The following is a 20,894-nucleotide window of genomic DNA, read 5'->3' as shown; positions in this document are numbered from 1 at the left end:
ACTAATAGTGTCCCTACCATATGTGCTTGAAAGCATTTGATGAGACTCAGCCGCTGTATCATCCATATTGAAACAAAACAGTAACACCTCCTGCAAATGACGAGAATTACACTAGTAAACTGATATTTTCAATCACATATTTTCAGTCACGAACAACTTTATGATGCAGACAAAAATCAACTAATGCTTGAACGAGATTATGTTGACCGAGATCCAAGCTAAATGCTTGATGCCTGGGATCTGTTTCTTTCGACCGCTACTTGCCGTTGTCGCCACCTATTGGCAAATGGTGGAGCAAAGTTGTACAACTTGTACTTATTTTCAACTAACTCCATTCTCAACACATTTTTCAGACAGTATCCACATTTGCTGCTGAATGTAGCTGCAAAATTATATCACTGTATGACACACAGATCAGGAGATACGATGTCTTAAGCACAGAGATGCATGAAAAACTGCTGCTTCATGCTAGATGTTTCAATTTATTAACGACATATGCCACTGAATGTACCTACACAAATACATCACCGTAAGATACATAGTTCAAGAGAATGACATCATAAACACTGAGATGCATGAAAATGCTGTATCAAGCATTAAGCTTTAATACATTTATTCTTTACTACTGAGACACTCACTGAACGAGGTGGCACAGTAGTTAGCACACTGGACTTATGTTCAGGAGAATGATGGTTCAAACCCACATCCAGCCATCCAGATTTGGGTTTTTGATGATTTTGCTAAATCACTCCATGCAAATGCCATGATGGATTCTTTGAAATGGCATGGTTAATTTCTTTCCCTGTCTTTGACACAATCTGAGCTTGTGCTGAACATGTAATGAGTTCAATGTTGATGGGATGTTAAACCCAATCTCCTTTCCTTCCTAAGATACTCGTGCAGTCAAGTGAAATTAAGGATATCCTTGGTACCTGATAGGATGCTTGACAGCTGTCAACTGTCAAGTGCAAACAACTGTAGACAAAAACAGTAGCTGCCTAGAGAGCTATGAACAGGCATTGCCACAGAGATGTTTATAAAACTACTTTGTGTACATGTGAAGCAGTTGCAGATAGCATACAGAGACTGTTCAGGATCACTTTCTTGATTTGGATACTGTACTCATACATTTGTACATTTCTTTGCATGACTGTTTCATAATTTCAAAGGGGTATTCATGAATACATGGAAATGAGTTTTTTTGTTTTGATACCTATAAAAGCATTCTTTTTTTAAGCTTCTAATATAAAATTGGCAAAATGAATACGTGGGCAATACTGTGATACTGTGTTTGTCAGCTGATTTTAATATAAAATTGTAGTGTCAGTAGTTGACCTATTGTATTTTGTGTCATTAATCATCCTGTACTATGTATTTGATGTTGTCTTTCACTGTAATGGCGTAATAAAAATAAAGTTGTTATTATTATTGTTAGTATTGTTATTGGCATAATAGCACCAACTTCATTGATGTGGTGGCAAAGTCATGATGAAAATTATTTTTGTGTTTTGTGTTGTGATTATCTGCATTACATTTAAATGAAACTAATTTTCATTGTTAGTGACAAAAGCCATTGAGGGAAATCTGTGTTGGGAAGTGAATTTAAGAATTCTTAAGATCCTTAAAAAGTTTTCTGCAATATATTTGGTTATTTATTTTTCACAACATATTTGTTGCCTTGCTTCTTCTGAACACACACTTAATGTTAGGTGTGCTGCTGCAGAAGGTAGCTCCATAAGGCAACAAGTAGTGAAAATATGCAAAATAACCCTCCATTACTGTCTTTAGGTCACAAAAAAGAGAGACGTTTGTCAGCAAAGGAGATGCTGAACCATGCTTCTGAATTAGTTCATCTGTGTTGACTCTATTCTGACTTGTTAGCCAATGTCAACCCAAGGAATTTTGCGCACGAAGTTTTATGTAGTTTATGACTATTATTGTCTCATGACGCTAACAGGCCTTTATTGCCAGATTAAAAAGGCATATTATGAGTCTTTGTGAAATTAAGACTAAAGATTTTTACTGTGAAACACATGTAAACTATATTTCTGTGCTTGCTGCGGAGGATGGCCACACAAACAAATTTGTTACATGTAAACTAGTTCATCTGTCATATGAGCTGCATCTGCAGACATTAACTTTGGACCTTTGGTTGGTATGTTTGTGCTGTTTTCAAATATTAGCGTTTTTGTTCTGTCCTTGACTGTCATTGGAAGATGATGTATATAGGTGAAAAGTAGGAAGGGACACAGTATCAATCCTTCCACAACCTCACATATTAGATTCTCCAGTTCTGAGGTTGGTCTCATGCCCATGACACAATCTGTAAATACATAAAAACGGGACTCCATTAATACCACAGTACTTCGGTTTGCACAGTGGAATTTTTTGATTCACAGGCTCTCAGACTTTGGCAAGGTTACAAAATATACCACCTCAATAATTTATCATATTTGGCTCTGCCAGCACATCATTTGTAAAGTACTGCATTGCTTTCTGTGTGGAGAATCCTTTATGAAAGCTAAACTGTGAGGTAGATAATAAATTCTGCTCAGTTACATGACACACTATTCTGACATAGGCCACTTCCTCAAATACTTATGAACAGATTTGGAGGAGTGAAGTAGATTTATGATTAGATGTGGTTTGCTTGTGTCCAGTTTTATAGGTGGGTTTCACTGCAGCATATGTAAGTCTATCAGAAAATATTCCCCAAGTCATTGATTGATTAGAAAGGTAATAGAAAAATAATGTAATATATTGCTAACAATATCACCATAGCTGGCAGATTTTCTACTTTTTAGTGACCTTATAAATTTTTCAAAACATTAGGTATGGGTGCAGTTTTTCTGCCAATGAATTTCATGGCCAATGCTTTGAAACAGTCATCATTTTTGCCATACTACTTTTGTGTGATCAGTTTCATTGTATCATCATAGTTGTTAGCTTTTTCTTCAATAATGTTCCAAACTGTTTTTGGATATTTCTTAGAGCATTTAATTTTTTAAGCATGGCTTGTCTGATAGCAAACTGGCAGATTTTACAATACTAGTGATAATAGGGTTGCAGCTTTTGGGTGCAGCTTTTCCTCTGAATTAGGTGGAGCTCTCCCTTCCTGGCACAAGGTCCCTTGAGTTATCCACACTTATCTTTGCTTCTGTTTAACTTTAATCTTCTGTGTTTTAGGGAAACCATGAGACATAGTTCTGTAGGAACATCTGGATCTACATCTATATCTATAATCTGCAAGGCAACATACACTGTGTGGCAGAGGCTATGTTGCGAACCACTATCAGCTCCCTGTTTTCTTGTTCTACTTGCAAATGAATTCTAAGAAGAACGATTGCCAGGATGCCTCTGTGTGAGTTCAAGTCTCTCTAATTTTACCTTAATGATTTTTTTTTGTAAAATATACATAGTAGGAAGCAATGTAATGGTTGACTCATCTAGGAGCTTACAAGTGTGGGGTTACTTAGATTTTTAATAGTAAGCCACACCATGATACAGAGGGCCTCCCTTGTAGCACCTGCCACTATAGTTGGCTTAACATCTCTGTGACACTTTCATGCTTGTTATTTTTGGTGTTTCTCTAATATATTTTCATCATATGTGGTCTCTGAAATATTTGTTCTGTATAGGCTTCAGAGAAAGCATTTAGTATTGTTTCGCATGATGTGTTGTTATGTACACCAGTTACAAAAATTTTATTATGTCAGTCAATTGCTGGATGGTTAAAGTCTCCTCCAGGAATGACAATATGATAGGGAAACTTACTTATTAATGAGCTGAGTTTTTCTATAAGGTTGTCAGTTGCAACTTGGAGCTGAGTGGTAGTTAATACAAAGATCCAGTAGTAAGTTTATGAGGCAGTTCTGCTCCACACTTCCAATTTTCATGCCCAACTGTCAATCTGAACATAATTTTGAACAGAATACAGACAATTTATAAATATAAGTGCTAAGACTGGCAACAAGCTACTTTCTCCGCCCTGCTGAAGGGACAAACATTACTTGAAAATGATTCAGGTGAATGTCAGGAACAGTGAGCACCTGTTGTTATTGGTGTGCATGAATTCTAGTGTCTTTGTGTTTGTGACAGTGTGTAAAGTATGAACTTTAGTGATGAAGAAAACTTCAGTATTCTTTTAGTGTACAGTGAATGTGATATACGTGCCAAACAAGTCAATGAAGTATATGTTGTATGATATCCTATTATGTAGCTTGTATCATAACAATGATAACAAGAGTTTGTGAACTGGTGTAGCAAAATCTTCAAATCAATTCACAAGATTCCCTTATCAGCTTCATTAGTAGCATCATGAAGGTTATTTTTGACAATAAACCTTATTTTGTAGATTTTATCATACTGTTCACTGATGAAGTTATATTTGTCAACTGTAGACATGTAGCTTTGCTCAATATGCATTACTGGGCAGTATAGTCGAAATTTAGCAACAGTAAAGCATGCATGTGTGGTGTATAATCCTTAATGACTTTGCCATTGGCCTGTAGTTTATTGAAAATACAGTAACTGTCTGCATTTGTGCTGATTTCCTCAAAGACTTCTTGCCAGAATTTCTTGGAGATGCACCCCTTTTTATACAAAAGAATATGTGTGTGCAGCATTGCCCTGCACATTTTGTTTTAGCACAAATGCAACTACTGAATAAAACATATTTAAACAATTACTGAATAAAACATACTTAAAGAAATTATATGATGAGGCAATGACATTATTTGACTTGAATCCTCCCCTGATTTCATCCCACTTTATATTTAAATAACTATAAAAACACAGTGTACTAAATAGCACATATCTCACTGCACAATATGAAGAATTATATTCTGGAGGTTTGCAGTTAGCAGTTAAAGTTAAGCAAAAACTTTACAGTGTGTTCTTTGCTTTGTGCATACTCATGTACAGATACTCATCAATATCTATGAGAATCATAATAAGTATTTAATCTGATGATACATTCTTTGTTCTGCTTTCCAAATGTTTTGTATGTTTATGAAGCTGCTTTTTTACTCTTCATTTTCATTTAGATACTGTTTATGTCTTGCTTTATCATAATCATGAAATCTGACCAAAAATAACATTCTATAAAAATTACTGTACTGGCAAAAAATCTATTTAGAGATCAAAACTCATAGCAGTTGAAATGACAGTCCCCTCATGAAACTGGAGCATGAAACAGGAGCACGAAACTGGAGCATTAATGGCAACTGGAACATTAATTGCATTGTCATGATAATTCATAACATTTAATTTTTTTAAATAAAGGGGATCCCATTTTACTTATAAATGAAAGAGATGTTTGGTTGTAGTAAATGCACAAAAATGTCAGTTTCTCCAAATCATAGTTCAATGATTTACTTCACTATGACTATAAACAATCCACTGACATGTAGCTGTAGCACACCACCACATCCTGCATAAGCAAATGGAAAAGTTCATGGAAATAGGAGCAACACATGGAGTATGAATCAGCCCAGGGAAAGACAAAAGAAAATGGTGATTTGAGTTACATATATATTTACTGAATGATGATTTGAGTTAAATATATATTTACTGAAAACTGTTACATCATATTATATGATATGCAACAGGTTTCAGGTGTTTCTTCACATTATCAAGTGGTTATGTGGATTTAAAATAATGCCGATGTGCCTGTGAAAGGATTAGGTAATGCTGCATTATTGTCATTGTTTTCTTTTCAACAGGTTTTGGGATTCTTGTTGGTTCACAGACATTGTAGACAAAACTTACAATGCAGGTTTTTATGTCATGTTTTGCAGTACCATTGCTATTTTAACAAAATAAACTTTTATAGATCCTTTTTAGTAACCAGTGTGATACAGGACACAGTGTCTGACCCTATTAAATTTCATCCCGTCTCCACCATCCCTAAGTGCAGCGGCAGTGGACTCAGATCTGCTCAGTGATGTTATCACCTTCAGTGGAGTAGAAACAGTATTGCACTATCTACCTTGACACTTGTATTTAAAATATTACACATATATTTTTGCAAAAATTTTACTGCAGATATTACCAAATGTTATGTCACCAAACTCCTCTTTTCAAGAGGGTTTAAATGCAGTAAAAATGCTTTTAAAAATGATAGTTTCTTGAAAAATGCAGTAGATAAAAATATACAAGCATTAGAAGTATAGTTAATTAGTTGCCCCTTTACCTAGCACGATTTTCTGGGAACTTTGTTTTGATGTATTTAATACAAGATAGGAAATCTGTAAATCCTTTCTAATTTACGTAAGAAGAAATTTACATAATTTTTGTCATTTGCACATAGATATACACTCTTTCCCAGATATCACAAAATAGACTTACCCATGTGTTAATGTCGGTATCTGGAGGGCTGATTGTTGTAGTTACCATTACCATGCTCCTCGTATTCATCATAATCGTCTTCTCCTTCACCAGGGTCCCCATAATCACTCTCAGCAGGCTCTGCTGTTACTGCAGGAAGATGTGGAGTTGGAGGAGGTGTAACATGTTGTGCATAATCCTGAGAATCCCATAAAGCAAAGTTGTAATGGAAGTCAGATATGGTTAATTATAGGCACAGTCAACATGAAGTGGAAAACTATATTCCTTGCACACAAGTAAAAGACATAGAATTGTTTTATTTAACTTAAGTGTTTGGTTATGGTGATCATAAAATATCACTGCAGTAGTTGGACCATCGTGAAATAAGAGGAGTTGCTCACAACTAGATCCTCTTGTACTTTAAGAACAAACAGCAAATGTAATTCTCCACTGTAATGAGAATGACTGTGATGTAGTGTCTCATTGTGGCATGGTTGAATGGGTGTTTGAGTTTGTATTTGTATTGTCACAGGGATCATACTGGGACCATACTGTTTACTATAAATAAATTGTATGCCTTCTGATATGACAGGCAATTTTAGAATATTCCTGTTTCTCTATGGCACTAGCTTAGTAGTGGAGGATGTGGAGTGCAACATAGGCAATGTATCAATTTACCACAGTTCAAGACATACGTTCATGGATTATAGAAAATAAATGGATGCAAAATTACAGTAAGATTCAGTTTTTACAGTTTTTAACACACACTCCAACTAAGACTGACATTCTGAGTACACGGAATGGGCATTTGTTTGGCAAGTCTGAACAGTCATTTTCTTAGGTGTTCAGGTAGACGGGAAGCTGCTGTGGTAAGTGCACGTTCAGGATATTGTTCAAAAACTGCTATATTTACCATTAGAAAAGTATCTGCAATAACTGATAGTCCAACATGAAAATTAGTCTACTTCACTTATTTTATTTTGCTTATGACACATGGCATTATCTTCTGTGATAACACTTCTCATGCACAAAGGGTATTTTTGGTTCAGAAACTGGCAGTTTGAGTAATTTTTGGTGTAAGTTCACCAGCTTCTTGTCAACCCCTGTTCAGAAGTCTGGAAATACTTCTATTGACCTCTCAATACATATTTTCTTTAATGACATTTGTTGTTAAGACTAAGAGCTTATTCCAAGAATTGTCAGTTTTCATTCACTTAATACTAGGCAGAAATCCAATTTACATTTGGATTGCAACTCCTTGATTGTTGTGCAGAAGTGGGGAAGTATTCTGCTGTATCCGTTTTCAGTAAGCTACCACAAGAATCAAAAAGTTCTGAGCAGTAATCCACACACTTTTTTAAGTGTAAACTAAATAATTCCCTCATGGCTCACTCCTTCTATTCTTTTGGGAGCTTCTCAAAATAATAATAATAATAATAATAATAATAATAAGCAATTCCAGTGTTATATTGTTGATTCTAGTATATACCCAGCAGTTTTTATATCCTGACTCATTCCTTGACCATGGAAATTTGCTCCTCAATTTGGACCTATGGAACTAGATGTATAAAAATATATTTAAAAATATAAGTAAGTCATAGGAAAATTCAATAAATTGACCACACTGAATTACATATGTGAACATGTGTGAAAATATGGTGCAACTGAATTCACATTTTACAATGAATGTGGAATAAGCTTATTGAAAGTGAAAATTAGTAGCCATGGATGAATAGAGAAATTAGAGTATTTTATAAATTGAAAAAGAAACATTACCTACTAGCAAGAGGAAGAAAATATCCAGTTGTAGGTGTGCTCAGAAAAATTACACTATTATCTCAAGAAAAGATGCGTGAAAAGGTAGGCATGACTCAGATCATTCTGTATTATTCATCGAGATGACACTGACAGGGAGCAACATTACAGGCATAAAAATCCATATAAAAGAACTCCACTACAGTAAACATATTTGTGTTTGATAATAAGCTAAATGGGGTAAAATGGCCTTTCCATCACTAATCTCAAGTAACAGAAATTTTGAAAAATTTTTGAATAGTTTTATAGATGCCTTCAACAAGACATATCAGCCACAAACAACATGCAAAAAAAAAAGTGACAAATAAATTAAAGTACATCACTATGGGCATAGAAATTTAAGGTTCAAGGAAAAGGTAGCTTCACACAAATAATAGAAATGCTGAAAGCTGTAAAACTACTGCCAAACAGGAAGATAGTCTTTAAACACAAGAATAAGACAAAGGGCATGGGATCAGTCATTAAATAATTCACGTTTTCTTAACTCTAGAGAGCTAATAGCTGCAAATTGTAACTTATATAGGCAACTGACTCACCCTTCACAACCTTTCCAGCAAACCTCAACCTCCTCTCATTGCACACAGACCCAGTCTCCCCCATCTACTCAATCTCCCACTTCCAGCTCCACTCCCCCCAAAACCTCAAAATTCCAATCAACACAATCTGGAACCACAACACCCTAATTCAGTAGTTAACCTTTCCTCCAAACCTCTCTCCCAATCCGAAACCTCTGTACTATCCAAAGGCCTCGCCTGCAGCCCCACTCCCAGATTCAACCAAACAGCCCTTGTCAAAGATTTACTGTCCTGTACCCATACTCTCTGCTGGAAATATCACTTTGCCACATAGAAAAATGATCCTAATCCTACTCCTAATGATCCAACTCCCCAAGACACTATCCAAATTGAACGCTGCCTGGAACACTTCCGTCCTCCGTCACAGCGGGACCCACCTCCTCTTCCTCAAAATCACCCTCTCCAAACCTTCCAGGAATTTCTGACTTCCAGCCTTGCCTCTCAATCCTTCTTAAAAAACCTTAATCCTACTCCCAACATCACCACTGCTGAAGCCCAGGCTATCCGTAATGTGAAGCCTGACCGATCCATCGTCATTCTTCCAGTGGACAAGGGTTCCACGACCGTGGTACTTGATCATAGGGAGTTTGTGGCTGAGGGACTGTGTCAGCTTTCAGACAACACTACATACAAAGTTTGTGAAGGTCATCCCATTCCTGATGTCCAGGAGGAACTTCAAGGAATCCTCAGAACCTTAGGCCCCCTACAAAACCTTTCAGCTGACTCCATCAATCTTCTGACCCCACCAACACCCCACACCCCTACCTTCTACCTTCTTCCTAAAATTCACAAACCCAATCATCCCGGCCGTCCCATTGTAGCTGGTTACCAAGTCCCCACAGAACGTATCTCTGCCTACGTAGATCAACACCTTCAACCCATTACATGCAGTCTCCCATCCTTAATCAAAGACACCAACCACTTTCTCGAACACCTGGAATCCTTACCCAGTCTGTTACCCCCGGAAACCATCCTTGTAACCATTGATGCCACTTCCTTATACACAAATATTCCGCACATCCAGGGCCTCGCTGCGATGGAGCACTTCCTTTCACGCCGATCACCTGCCACCCTACCTAAAACCTCTTTCCTCATTACCTTAGCCAGCTTCATCCTGACCCACAACTTCTTCACTTTCGAAGGCCAGACATACCAACAATTAAAGGGAACAGCCATGGGTACCAGGATGGCCCCCTCGTACGCCAACCTATTCATGGGTCACTTAGAGGAAGCCTTCTTGGTTACCCAGGCCTGCCATCCCAAAGTTAGGTACAGATTTATTGATGACATCTTCATGATCTGGACTCACAGTGAAGAAGAACTCCAGGATTTCCTCTCCAACCTCAACTCCTTTGGTTCCATCAGATTCACCTGGTCCTACTCCAAATCCCATGCCACTTTCCTTGACGTTGACCTCCACCTGTCCAATGGCCAGCTTCACACGTCCGTCCACACCAAACCCACCAACAAGCAACAGTACCTCCATTATGACAGCTGCCACCCATTCCACATCAAACAGTCCCTTCCCTACAGCCTAGGTCTTCGTGGCAAACGAATCTGCTCCAGTCCGGAATCCCTGAACCATTACACCAACAACCTGAAAACAGCTTTTGCATCCCGCATCTACCCTCCCGACCTGGTACAGAAGCAAATAACCAGAGCCACTTCCTCATCTCCTCAAACCCAGAACCTCCCACAGAAGAACCCCAAAAGTGCCCCGCTTGTGACAGGATGCTTTCCGGGACTGGATCAGACTCTGAATGTGGCTCTCCATCAGGGATATGACTTCCTCAAATCCTTCCTCTAAATGAGATCCATCTTTCATGAAATCCTCCCCACTCCACCAAGAGTGTCTTTCCGCCATCCACCTAACCTTCGGAACCTCTTAGTTCATCCGTATGAAATCCCCAAACCACCTTCCCTACCCTTTGGCTCCTACCCTTGTAACCGCCCCCGGTGTAAAACCTGTCCCATGCATCCTCCCACCACCACCTACTCCAGTCCTGTAACCCGGAAGGTGTACACGATCAAAGGCAGAGCCACGTGTGAAAGCACCCACGTGATTTACCAACTGACCTTCCTACACTGTGAAGCTTTCTATGTGGGAGTGACCAGCAACAAACTGTCCATTTGCATGAATGGACACAGGCAGACAGTGTTTGTTGGTAATGAGGATCACCCTGTGGCTAAACATGCCTTGGTGCACGGACAGCACATCTTGGCACAGTGTTACACCGTCCGGGTTATCTGGATACTTCCCACTAACACCAAACTGTCAGAACTCCGAAGATGGGAACTTGCCCTTCAGTATATCCTCTCTTCTCGTTATCTGCCAGGCCTCAATCTCCGCTAATTTCAATTTGCCGCCCCTCATACCTCACCTGTCTTTCAACAACATCTTTACCTCTGTCCTTCCGCCTCGACTGACATCTCTGCCCAATCTATTTGCCTTTACAAATGTCTGCTTGTGTTTGTGTATGTCGGATGGATATGTGTGTGTGTGCGAGTGTATACTTGTCCTTTTTTCCCCCTAAGGTAAGTCTTTCCGCTCCCGGGATTGGAATGACTCCTTACCCTCTCCCTTAAAACCCACATCCTTTCGTCTTTCCCTCTCCTTCCCTCTTTCCTGATGAAGCAACCGTTGGTTGCGAAAGCTTGAATTTTGTGTGTATGTTTGTGTTTGTTTGTGTGTCTATCGACCTGCCAGCACTTTCGTTTGGTAAGTCACATCATCTTATATATATTAAATAATTCACTTTTCTCATCATGTGTGTACCCCAATTTTTTTTTACTAAATGCCCCAAATATTTTCTCTTCAAACTTAAACAAATGACAATGAAAAATACTTGTTGATTGTGAATGAATATTGATGAACATTTCATTCAGTTCAGTAGAATTAATATCTTGTTATATGGCTTATGCCACAATTGTTTATCACTATATCAGATATAAATGTAACTGTGATGTTTGAATTTGTAATATTTCACCTTTAAAATACTTTTCTTGAGGTAATAGTGTAATTTTTACTGAGCTCACCTACAACTGGATATTTTCTTCTTCTTGTTAGTAGATAATGTTTCTTTCTCAATTTACAAAATGCTCTACTTTCTCTGTTCATCCATGGCTACTCACTTTCACTTTCAATTAGTTTATTCCATATTTATCTTAAAATGTGAATTCAGTTACATCAAATGTGTACATCACATTTAATATTTCATTCTAATTCCATATAAATATCATTCTACACTTGCTCTTGTACATTTTTTTAATTATCTGACATAGTATTGTTCATTTTCATTGTTGGTTTGTATGGAGCTTTTTCTGAGTAATAAAGTCATGTGTTGTTTATATTATAAGATGACCATGATATTCATGCCTATATGTATTAGAGGTAGAGGAATTGAAATTATGTCTAAAAATACAGGTTTCATTCATTTGTGTTAGTGTCAGGTCATGCATGTTTTTAGAAAATTATGGTTTCCATACCTTTGGAGGTCTCCACCCACATCCCGGAAGCGGAAGCCCATCGGGCCCAAGTGGACATGGAGCATCAAGGCCAGGCACTCCTTGATCTCCTTTATCACCCTTGTCTCCCTTGCGACCACGCTTCCCTACTGGACCCTAGAAACACAAATACAAAAACTTTATTTACCTTTGAGCATCTTTATTTGCAATTAGTATCGGTCAAATTAAATAAAATAATAATAATAATAAAAACATACACAAAAGTCATGAAGTACAAGAAAACAATATGAGATAGATACAGAGCATAATTAAGCAAATGAGAGTAAGCATAAATACTTATATTATAGAGCAATTACAAAATAAATGTGCTACACATATTTAAGTGAATGACAAAGACAATAAATAATTAAACAGATAAATTGAAATAAGCATATGAGACAGCGGTAAAATAGTTATATGGTTATCCAAAAATTCTGTTGTTTATTTATTGTTCATTCTCATAAGAAATTTGGGTCATTTGTCACACACTCAAGGACCCTTGAGCAGAGTAAATTCCTTTACTTTCCATACATTTCACAAGACGTGTTTTAAATTTATTTACTGTCATTGTAGTGGCATTTTCAGGTAATTTGTTGAAGTATGTAAAACCAAGATATTTGTAGCTGTTATGGGTCTTTGCCAGCCTACCATATGGCACATTAATTGTATGTCCACTTCTTGTGTTATGTCCCTGTTGATCCATTGCGGATACAGTACAGTGGCTGGTCAAATATTTACCAAGAAAAAGTCACCAAACATGAACTGACCCGCTTCCATCAAATTTACTTTGTTTCTCTTTCACAAAGACAAGACACTCATAAATATATGGGCTAGTTATGGTCATTACATTTAGCTGCTTGAAATAATATCTACATGATCCAAGTAGTCTAAGTGCTGCAATGCACCTTATAGCTTTCCTTTGTAATTGAAAACTTATTCTAGCCTATAGAATTACCTTGTGGGCATGCTGTGAGACGTTAACATTATTGATTATCAACTGTGGTCTTGTGCAGGCAATCTTTGAAACTGTGAATGAGGTTTAGATAATTCTATGTTTGACTCTTGCATGGATGTGGTCTTATATTGTGGTTATTTTTGTAATAAAGAGAGTGCTATCTCATACAGGTACACGTTATCTGTCACTCTGATCATATACCTGGGTAGGACTCAACATTGGTGACCCACAAAGACCACATACTAATTTACTTTTATCCTAATTCAGATATTAACCATCAGCAATGAAGTCTTGTGTAACTTATGTGCACCCCAGTTCACAAGAGAAAACAATTATTTCAGTGTCAGAGTGTGCAGTGTTTCAGAACTGACTATTCAGAAACCCACATTCATCAAACATGAAAGTGGCACTCATCAGAGCAGTGCTCCAACATTGGACAATAATGTCAAATAATGGTGCACTACAAAATGTTTGCTGTGTGACTTCATTGTCACTCCTGCTTTGCATGAAAATCTGGTATGTTCTGAGCCACAACAATCCAATCAATCAGATTCAAGATTGTTTGCTTAGCCTGATGTGTCTTTCATGCCATGTTTGAAATCATTCAACCCATTGCTGGTGCAGCTGGATGTGCAGACTTCTGATGTTCCTACTGTGCTCTCCTCTGGACTTCAAACAGATATGAGACATTCATCTGTTATACCCCCACATATATCATCCTGGTGATCAGCATGACTACCCACTGATGTCACCTCCACATGCCTTAGTGCACTTCCTAAACTACCACCATTTTGCCCAGACCAAACTACTGTATGGTTCATGATAGCCAAAACCATCCTTACCACTTACAATGTCTCCAATGATGGTGCTAAATTTGTTATGCTGCTCAAACAATCAGGAGAGCATGCTGATGTAATAAATGACATTATCTTGCACCCCCCACAGATAACAAGTGCATTGCAACAAAATCTGCTCTTCTTGAACACCTCTCATGGGCACTGGGAGAAGGCACCAGGAGAATAGCTACAGCAAATGATTTATAATGAACAATTGGGGAACAAGACTCAGTCAAATCTCTGGTGTAGATTATGTACACTAGTTGATTATCAACTGATGCTGGACCTTATGGGTGGTCAAACTTCTGCCTTAAGAGCAACTCACCATGATTTCCCATGAAAATACATCATTGAATAACAGGCTCAAATTAGCTGACAGAATCTGCAGCACACTCCAACACTGACAATGTGTCACTACCATCGATAATAACACCAATGCACAAAGATTGCACAACTAGTTTTGACCTGCCCACCGTCTCACTCCAGCTGAGTCCAGCTGACCCTGATCAGTCTCTACCGACTGTCACATCACAGCCCCAGCCAAAGACAGTGAACTTCATGCAAGCACAACAAATTACCAAGCACCTGGTAACTGTGCCCCTCACACTGCCGCAACTTTGTGAGACCAACTTTGCTGGTTTCAAACACAGTTTGGCACTGGTTTCAAACATAGTTTGACGACACTGCGCATAACTGTTGCCCACTTTACAACTACCCAAAGGAGTCACACAGTCTGCAGTAGGCACACCGGACTGAGGAGACTATTCAAGTTGCCTCATCTAATACTGCAATAATGAATTATCTCCCATGACAGCAGACATTACATCCTGAATCACTCACTTCAACAATATTATGTCATCAATTCTGACTCTGGAGTGAGTACTGCATCTCTGGCTCATCCTCTTAAACCACGCAGCAGTTCCGTTGCACAGCTCCATGTGGCAAACGACTCTGCAGTCACCATCTACAGCTATCAGTACTACATACTGGATCTGGATCTTGAGGATGTGATTACATGGCACTCCCTCATCATGGATGTCACTCAACGTGTACTCTACACTGATTTTCTTCATCATGTGTGACTAGGTACATTGATGCTCTGAGGTTGCAGACACTCTGTTGCTAGTGTGATTGGCAATGCCTTTCCAGCAATACAGCACACTCTTGCCACATCTCCCTCAGCCAACACACAGTGTCGCAGTTCTATGAATGATCCCTGTCATTATCTACAAAACTGCATCACGTCACTCATGAGAATTTGACAATTCCAGCTACTCCACTGTGAGACATAACCAGATTCCCTACGCCTAGAGCAGAAAAATGACACCATACAATGAGCAATCCACAAGATGTCGAAGGGACTCAATACAACAGGGTGCGATCTACAAATTTCTCAGACAATCTCAAAGTGGTCTCGATACAGCACTTGGCAACCACTGAAGAAGTGCCTGTGTCAACACAGACTTCACTCATCAATAAGGTCAGTAAGGCATATTCTGCTCATGTGCTTCCCACTGAAACTTCTTGCTTTCCTGCAACCCCAGTATCTCTGTGAGTGTTGTTTACTCAGTGCACTATCAGAAACCGAATTGTACACAAGATTATCATCATGCCAGGCCCTCTGTTCTACCACAGACCATGCAAGTTACTTCTGGACAACCTTTGTGCCACTACGGCATGAATTCTTAAAACCTGATGTCAGAAGACCTTTAGACAGCTAATGGGCTTCAGCAATTAAGTTAATGGCCAGGAAAGATGGGACTGTACATTTATGTGGAGACTACAGGGCTCTTAATGCTTGTACAATAATTGACAGTTACTCAACAACAAACATTCAGGATTTCACCAACTTTCTCATGGGTGCTTCTGTTTTCAGTGTTACTGACTGTAAGTAAGCTTACCTGCACATATCAATGAGTGCAGAAGACATTAACAAGACAGCAACTATCATGCCTTTCAGCTTCTCTGAGTGCCTGTTTATGGCATTCAACCTCAAAAACATGGATGAAATCTGACAACGATGTATTGATGATATTTCATTTAAGCTTCTGTTATGCATTCCTTGATGCATCCTCATTTTTCTGCAGGCAAGGACATACATGTATTACATCTTGAGCAAGTTTTTGATGACAAGCTGATAATGATGTTATGATTAACAAAGAAAAATGCCAACTTTGGCAAACTGAAGTCATCTTTCTCAGACTTGTCATCAATGCCATTGACATTTGTCCTATGCCACAGCAAACTCATCAGCTGCCACCACCACAGGACCTACAAAAGTTACGTCGATTCCTATGGATGATTAATTTCTATCGCTGTCACCTTCCACAGGCAGCCACCATTCAGCCCCACTCACAGAGGTTCTCAAGTGCAAAAATACCATTAGTAAACATAATCTGGCAGGGCTCCCTCACATAAAACATATATTTGACCAGCTTAAAGACAGCCTTGCACATGTCACAGCTTTGGCTCACCCACTTCCACTTGCTCAACCCATTATTACATCCAACATGAGTGATTTCACTGCTGGGGCAGTATTCCTTGAGAATATTGCAGGTTTAACATGACCATTTCAATTTTACTCATGTAAACTAATAGCTTCATAGAGTAAGTGGTCTATCTATGTCCATGAACTTCTTGTAACAATATTACAAAAGGACAGTTGCTAAGCATCATATAGCAGAGATAATGAGTCACAGATACACACAAAAAAAAAAAGACTGTCACACAATAAGCTTTCAGACAACAAGATCTTTGTCAAAAACAGACCAAACACACACACACACACACACACACACACACACACACACACACACACACACACACATGACCACAGTGGACTGTGCTCATCAGTATGTGAGTTCCATGTGTGTGTGTGTGTGTGTGTGTGTGTGTGTGTGTGTGTGTGTGTGTGTGTGTTTTGTCTATTTTTGACAATGCCCTTGTTGCCTGAAAGCTTATTGTGTGACAGTCATTTTGTTGTGCCTATCAGAGACTCAGTATCACTGCTATATGTTGAGTAGCAACTATAATTTTCATAGTATTGTTTCATTCCATCCTGGATTTTTCACGAATTTCTTGTGATTTATGAAGCAGTACACCAGTTGAAAGATGATGTGAAAAGCAGACCACTAGTCATTTACATGGACCACTGACTGCTGGCAGACTCAATCTGAAATCTGTCAAAAGACATGTGATCCTTGCATTCCCACCACCTGGATTCTACTGCACAGTTTATGACCCATGAAGGGTGTGGACAATGTTGTTGCAGATTGTCTCTCATGGATCAATGTCACCCCTACACAAATCAACAATGATAAGTTCACAGAGGCACTGGTCCAAGACCAGGACCATCCCACTACTAGTCTCAAACTTAACCATGTCCTGATACCAGTTATGACTAGACAGATATTGTGAGATGTGTCACAGAATTGAACTCATCCAATCATCTGTCAGCTGCTTCAGAAGATTATCTTCAGACAGTTTTACAAACTGCCACATCTCAGTATGTGCCCCAATGACATTCCTTGTTATGTAGCTGAACATTAAGGAAGATTGCAAAAAGTGGACTTGGCACATATGCCATTTCAATGGAGTAATGTGGTTGCGTCACATGCAACCGCCTCTTGGCTCGAGATTCCACAGATTTTGTGCATAAACAACCACTTGTCACAGCCACAGATCTACCTGTCCTTGTCACACACATTAAGTGTCATATGACATGCTTCCACATCTCTCACCTACAGCTGCACAGTGTGCCACAAATCTTCAAACATAAAGTGCTGGCCAGTTGTGATTTCATTATACTCCGTGATGACGCAATCTGGTCAGTTGTTCAGTCACCGCACATGGGACTGCACAAGGAACTTAAATGAGGCACCCTTTTGAGATATTACTGAGCAGCAAGCCTACAACAGGCCACTTGGATCCTGCACGAGGACTTATCCACTGATGATGCACTGCTTCCTTTATTCCAGTCAGCTCCAACCCCTGCCCCTCAGCTGGGCAAGCCAACAGCACACACCATTGCTGCCAGTTATTTCACGGTATACCTCTATGTGCAAAACTTTCTGCCTGATCTCCTGAATGTCAAATTAGTTGAAAATTTTCTGGTTGTCAAAGGAAAACACCTGTAGTGGTGTGCGAAGGATGGCTTCATTGCCTTTCATTTCACATGTACTTATGACCTGTCAAATGTTGTGGACTCAGCCACTATTATGCCACGACTATCACCAGACGGCTACCTCATTATTATAGCACCCAGAATATCACATCTGCTCAGATTCTTTTCTGACAATTCTGATGCTTAGACCCCACAAGGAAAACCTGCAGACTTCACTTCAATGACCATTGACTACAACCACTTCTGCTGCGGCTAAACTGATAACCTCCAGAACATCTTCAGGACTATCACCTCTTTGTAATGACAAGGGAAACGCTCTCACTTATGGCCACCTGATACCAATACAGCTTTGACTAACATCTGCTATGAAGCAGACCGTGCTTCTCCTGCCACATGTATGTCATACTGTCTGAGTGCTCCACTATACTGGTGGTCGAGGGGTGGGGGTGGGATGGGGGTAGAGGAGGGAGGGAGGCTCTGTGTGGATGCCAAGTGAAATACTAACCTTGCTATCAACTGTGGTATTGTGCAGGTGATCTTTGGAACTGGGAACATGTTTTAGTTGGTTCTGTCATTGTCTCGTGCGAAGACATGGTCTTGTATTGCAATTATTTGAAAAATAAAGAGAGTGTTATTTCATACTGGGACATATTATATGTACCCCCTGATCCTATCATGAGGTAGGATTCTACAACCCTCTACTAGTATCACAACATTGAGGTGGGACTGGAAGAATATAAAATATGCCTAAAACTGAAGTTCTTTACTGACACAGCTCCTCAGCTTGTAGAGACGACATGTCACATGGACTAGTCTGCCACATAATTTCCCTGTGTGGGTATGCAAACTAAGCTTTTAGTCCAAGTGAAATTATAGTAGTTTGACTATTTTCTCATCACAACTAGGAGCATTCAGACTGAATGCAATGTCTTCAGTTTTGCTGTAATTTTTTCCATACTTTTGTCTCAAACCAGGTAGTGTATCTCCTTATCACTACTGCTATGTTGTGTCACACATTTTCGAGGATGGTATCACATGTTAAGAGTATTGTGCCATCTGCATATTATAGCACTACATCACATGGTACAACTGTGGGTAAATGATTCATTTGTTGTTGTTGTGGTCTTCAGTCCTGAGACTGGTTTGAAGCAGCTCTCCATGCTACTCTATCCTGTGCAAGCTTCTTCATCTCCCAGTACCTACTGCAACCTACATCTTTCTGAATCTGCTTGGTGTATTCATCTCCTGGTCTCCCTCTATGATTTTCACCCTCCACGCTGCCCTCCAATACTAAATTGGTGATCCCTTGATGCCACATAACATGTCCTACTAACCGATCCCTTCTTCTAGTCAAGTTGTGCCACAAACTTCTCTTCTCCCCAATCCTATTCAACACCTCCTCATTAGTTACGTGATCTACCCATCTAATCTTCAGCATTCTTCTGTAGCGCCACATTTCGAAAGCTTCTATTCTCTTCTTGTCCAAACTATTTACCGTCCATGTTTCACTTCCATACATGGCTACACTCCATACAAATACTTTCAGAAAATACTTCTTGACACTTAAATCTATACTCTATGTTAACAAATTTCTCTGCTTCAGAAACGATTTCCTTCCCATTGCCAGTCTACATTTTATATCCTCTCTACTTCGACCATCATCAGTTATTTTGCTCCCCAAATAGCAAAACTCCTTTACTACTTTAAGTGTCTCATTTCCTAATCTAATTCCCTCAGCATCACCCGACTTAATTCGACTATATTCCATTATCCTCGTTTTCATTTTGTTGATGTTCATCTTATATCCTCCTTTCACGACACTATCCATTCCGTTCAACTGCTCTTCCAAGTCCTTTGCTGTCTCTGACAGAATTACAATGTCATCAGTGAACCTCAAAGTTTGGAAGGTAGGAGACGAGATACTGGCAGAAGTAAAGCTGTGAGTACCGGACGTGAGTCGTGCTTTGGTAGCTCAGATGGTAGAGCACTTGCCCGCGAAAGGCAAAGGTCCCGAGTTCGAGTCTCGGTCGGGCACACAGTTTTAATCTGCCAGGAAGTCTCAAAGTTTTTATTTCTTTTCATGGATTTTAATACCTAATCCGAATTTTTATTTTGTTTCCTTCACTGCTTGATCAATATACAGATTGAATAACAATGGGGAGAGGCTACAACCCTGTCTCACTCCCTTCCCAACCACTGCTTCCCTTTCATGCCCCTCAACTCTTATAACTGCCATTTGGTTTCTATACAAATTGTAAATACCCTTTCGCTCCCTATATTTTATCCCTGCCACCTTCAGAATTTGAAAGAGAGTATTCCAGTCAACATTGTCAAAAGCTTTCTCTAAGTCTACAAATGCTAGAAATGTAGGTTTGCCTTTCCTTAATCTAGCTTCTAAGATAAGTCATAGGGTCAGTATTGCCTCACGTGTTCCAATATTTCTGCGGAATCCAAAGTGATCTACCCCTAGGTCAGCTTCTACTAGTTTTTCCATTCGTATGTAAAGAATCCGCGTTAGTATTTTGCAGCCGTGACTTATTAAACTGATAGCTCGGTAATTTTCACATCTGTCAACACCTGCTTTCTTTGGGATTGGAATTATTATATTCTTCTTGAAGTCTGAGGGTATTTCGCCTGTCTCATACATCTTGGTCACCAGATGGTAGAGTTTTGTCAGGACTGGCTCTCCCAAGGCCATCAGTAGTTCTAATGGAATGTTGTCTACTCCCAGGGCCTTGTTTCGACTCAGGTCTTTCAGT

At 39.2% G+C, this 20,894-nt stretch overlaps 1 protein-coding gene across 1 annotated transcript in view; it reads right to left on the bottom strand.

Annotated features, from left to right (window-relative positions):
• The window catches only part of LOC126192064 (collagen alpha chain CG42342-like), a 660,839-nt gene that overhangs the window by 49,215 nt on the left and 590,730 nt on the right, over positions 1-20,894 (bottom strand). Inside the window, exons 24-25 of the mRNA XM_049932580.1 lie at positions 12,204-12,338; positions 6,349-6,526 (exon numbers count right to left, since the gene is read on the bottom strand). Of these exons, the coding sequence (XP_049788537.1) occupies positions 6,356-6,526; positions 12,204-12,338 (306 nt within the window). The 3' untranslated portion in view covers positions 6,349-6,355. The remainder of the gene's footprint in view (positions 1-6,348; positions 6,527-12,203; positions 12,339-20,894) is intronic.

Source organism: Schistocerca nitens, chromosome 1 (genome assembly GCF_023898315.1).
Source record: "Schistocerca nitens isolate TAMUIC-IGC-003100 chromosome 1, iqSchNite1.1, whole genome shotgun sequence".
Classification (NCBI taxonomy): domain Eukaryota; kingdom Metazoa; phylum Arthropoda; class Insecta; order Orthoptera; family Acrididae; genus Schistocerca; species Schistocerca nitens.
The sequence above is the reverse complement of the archived record's forward strand: the minus strand, read 5'-3'. Positions and strand labels throughout refer to the sequence as shown.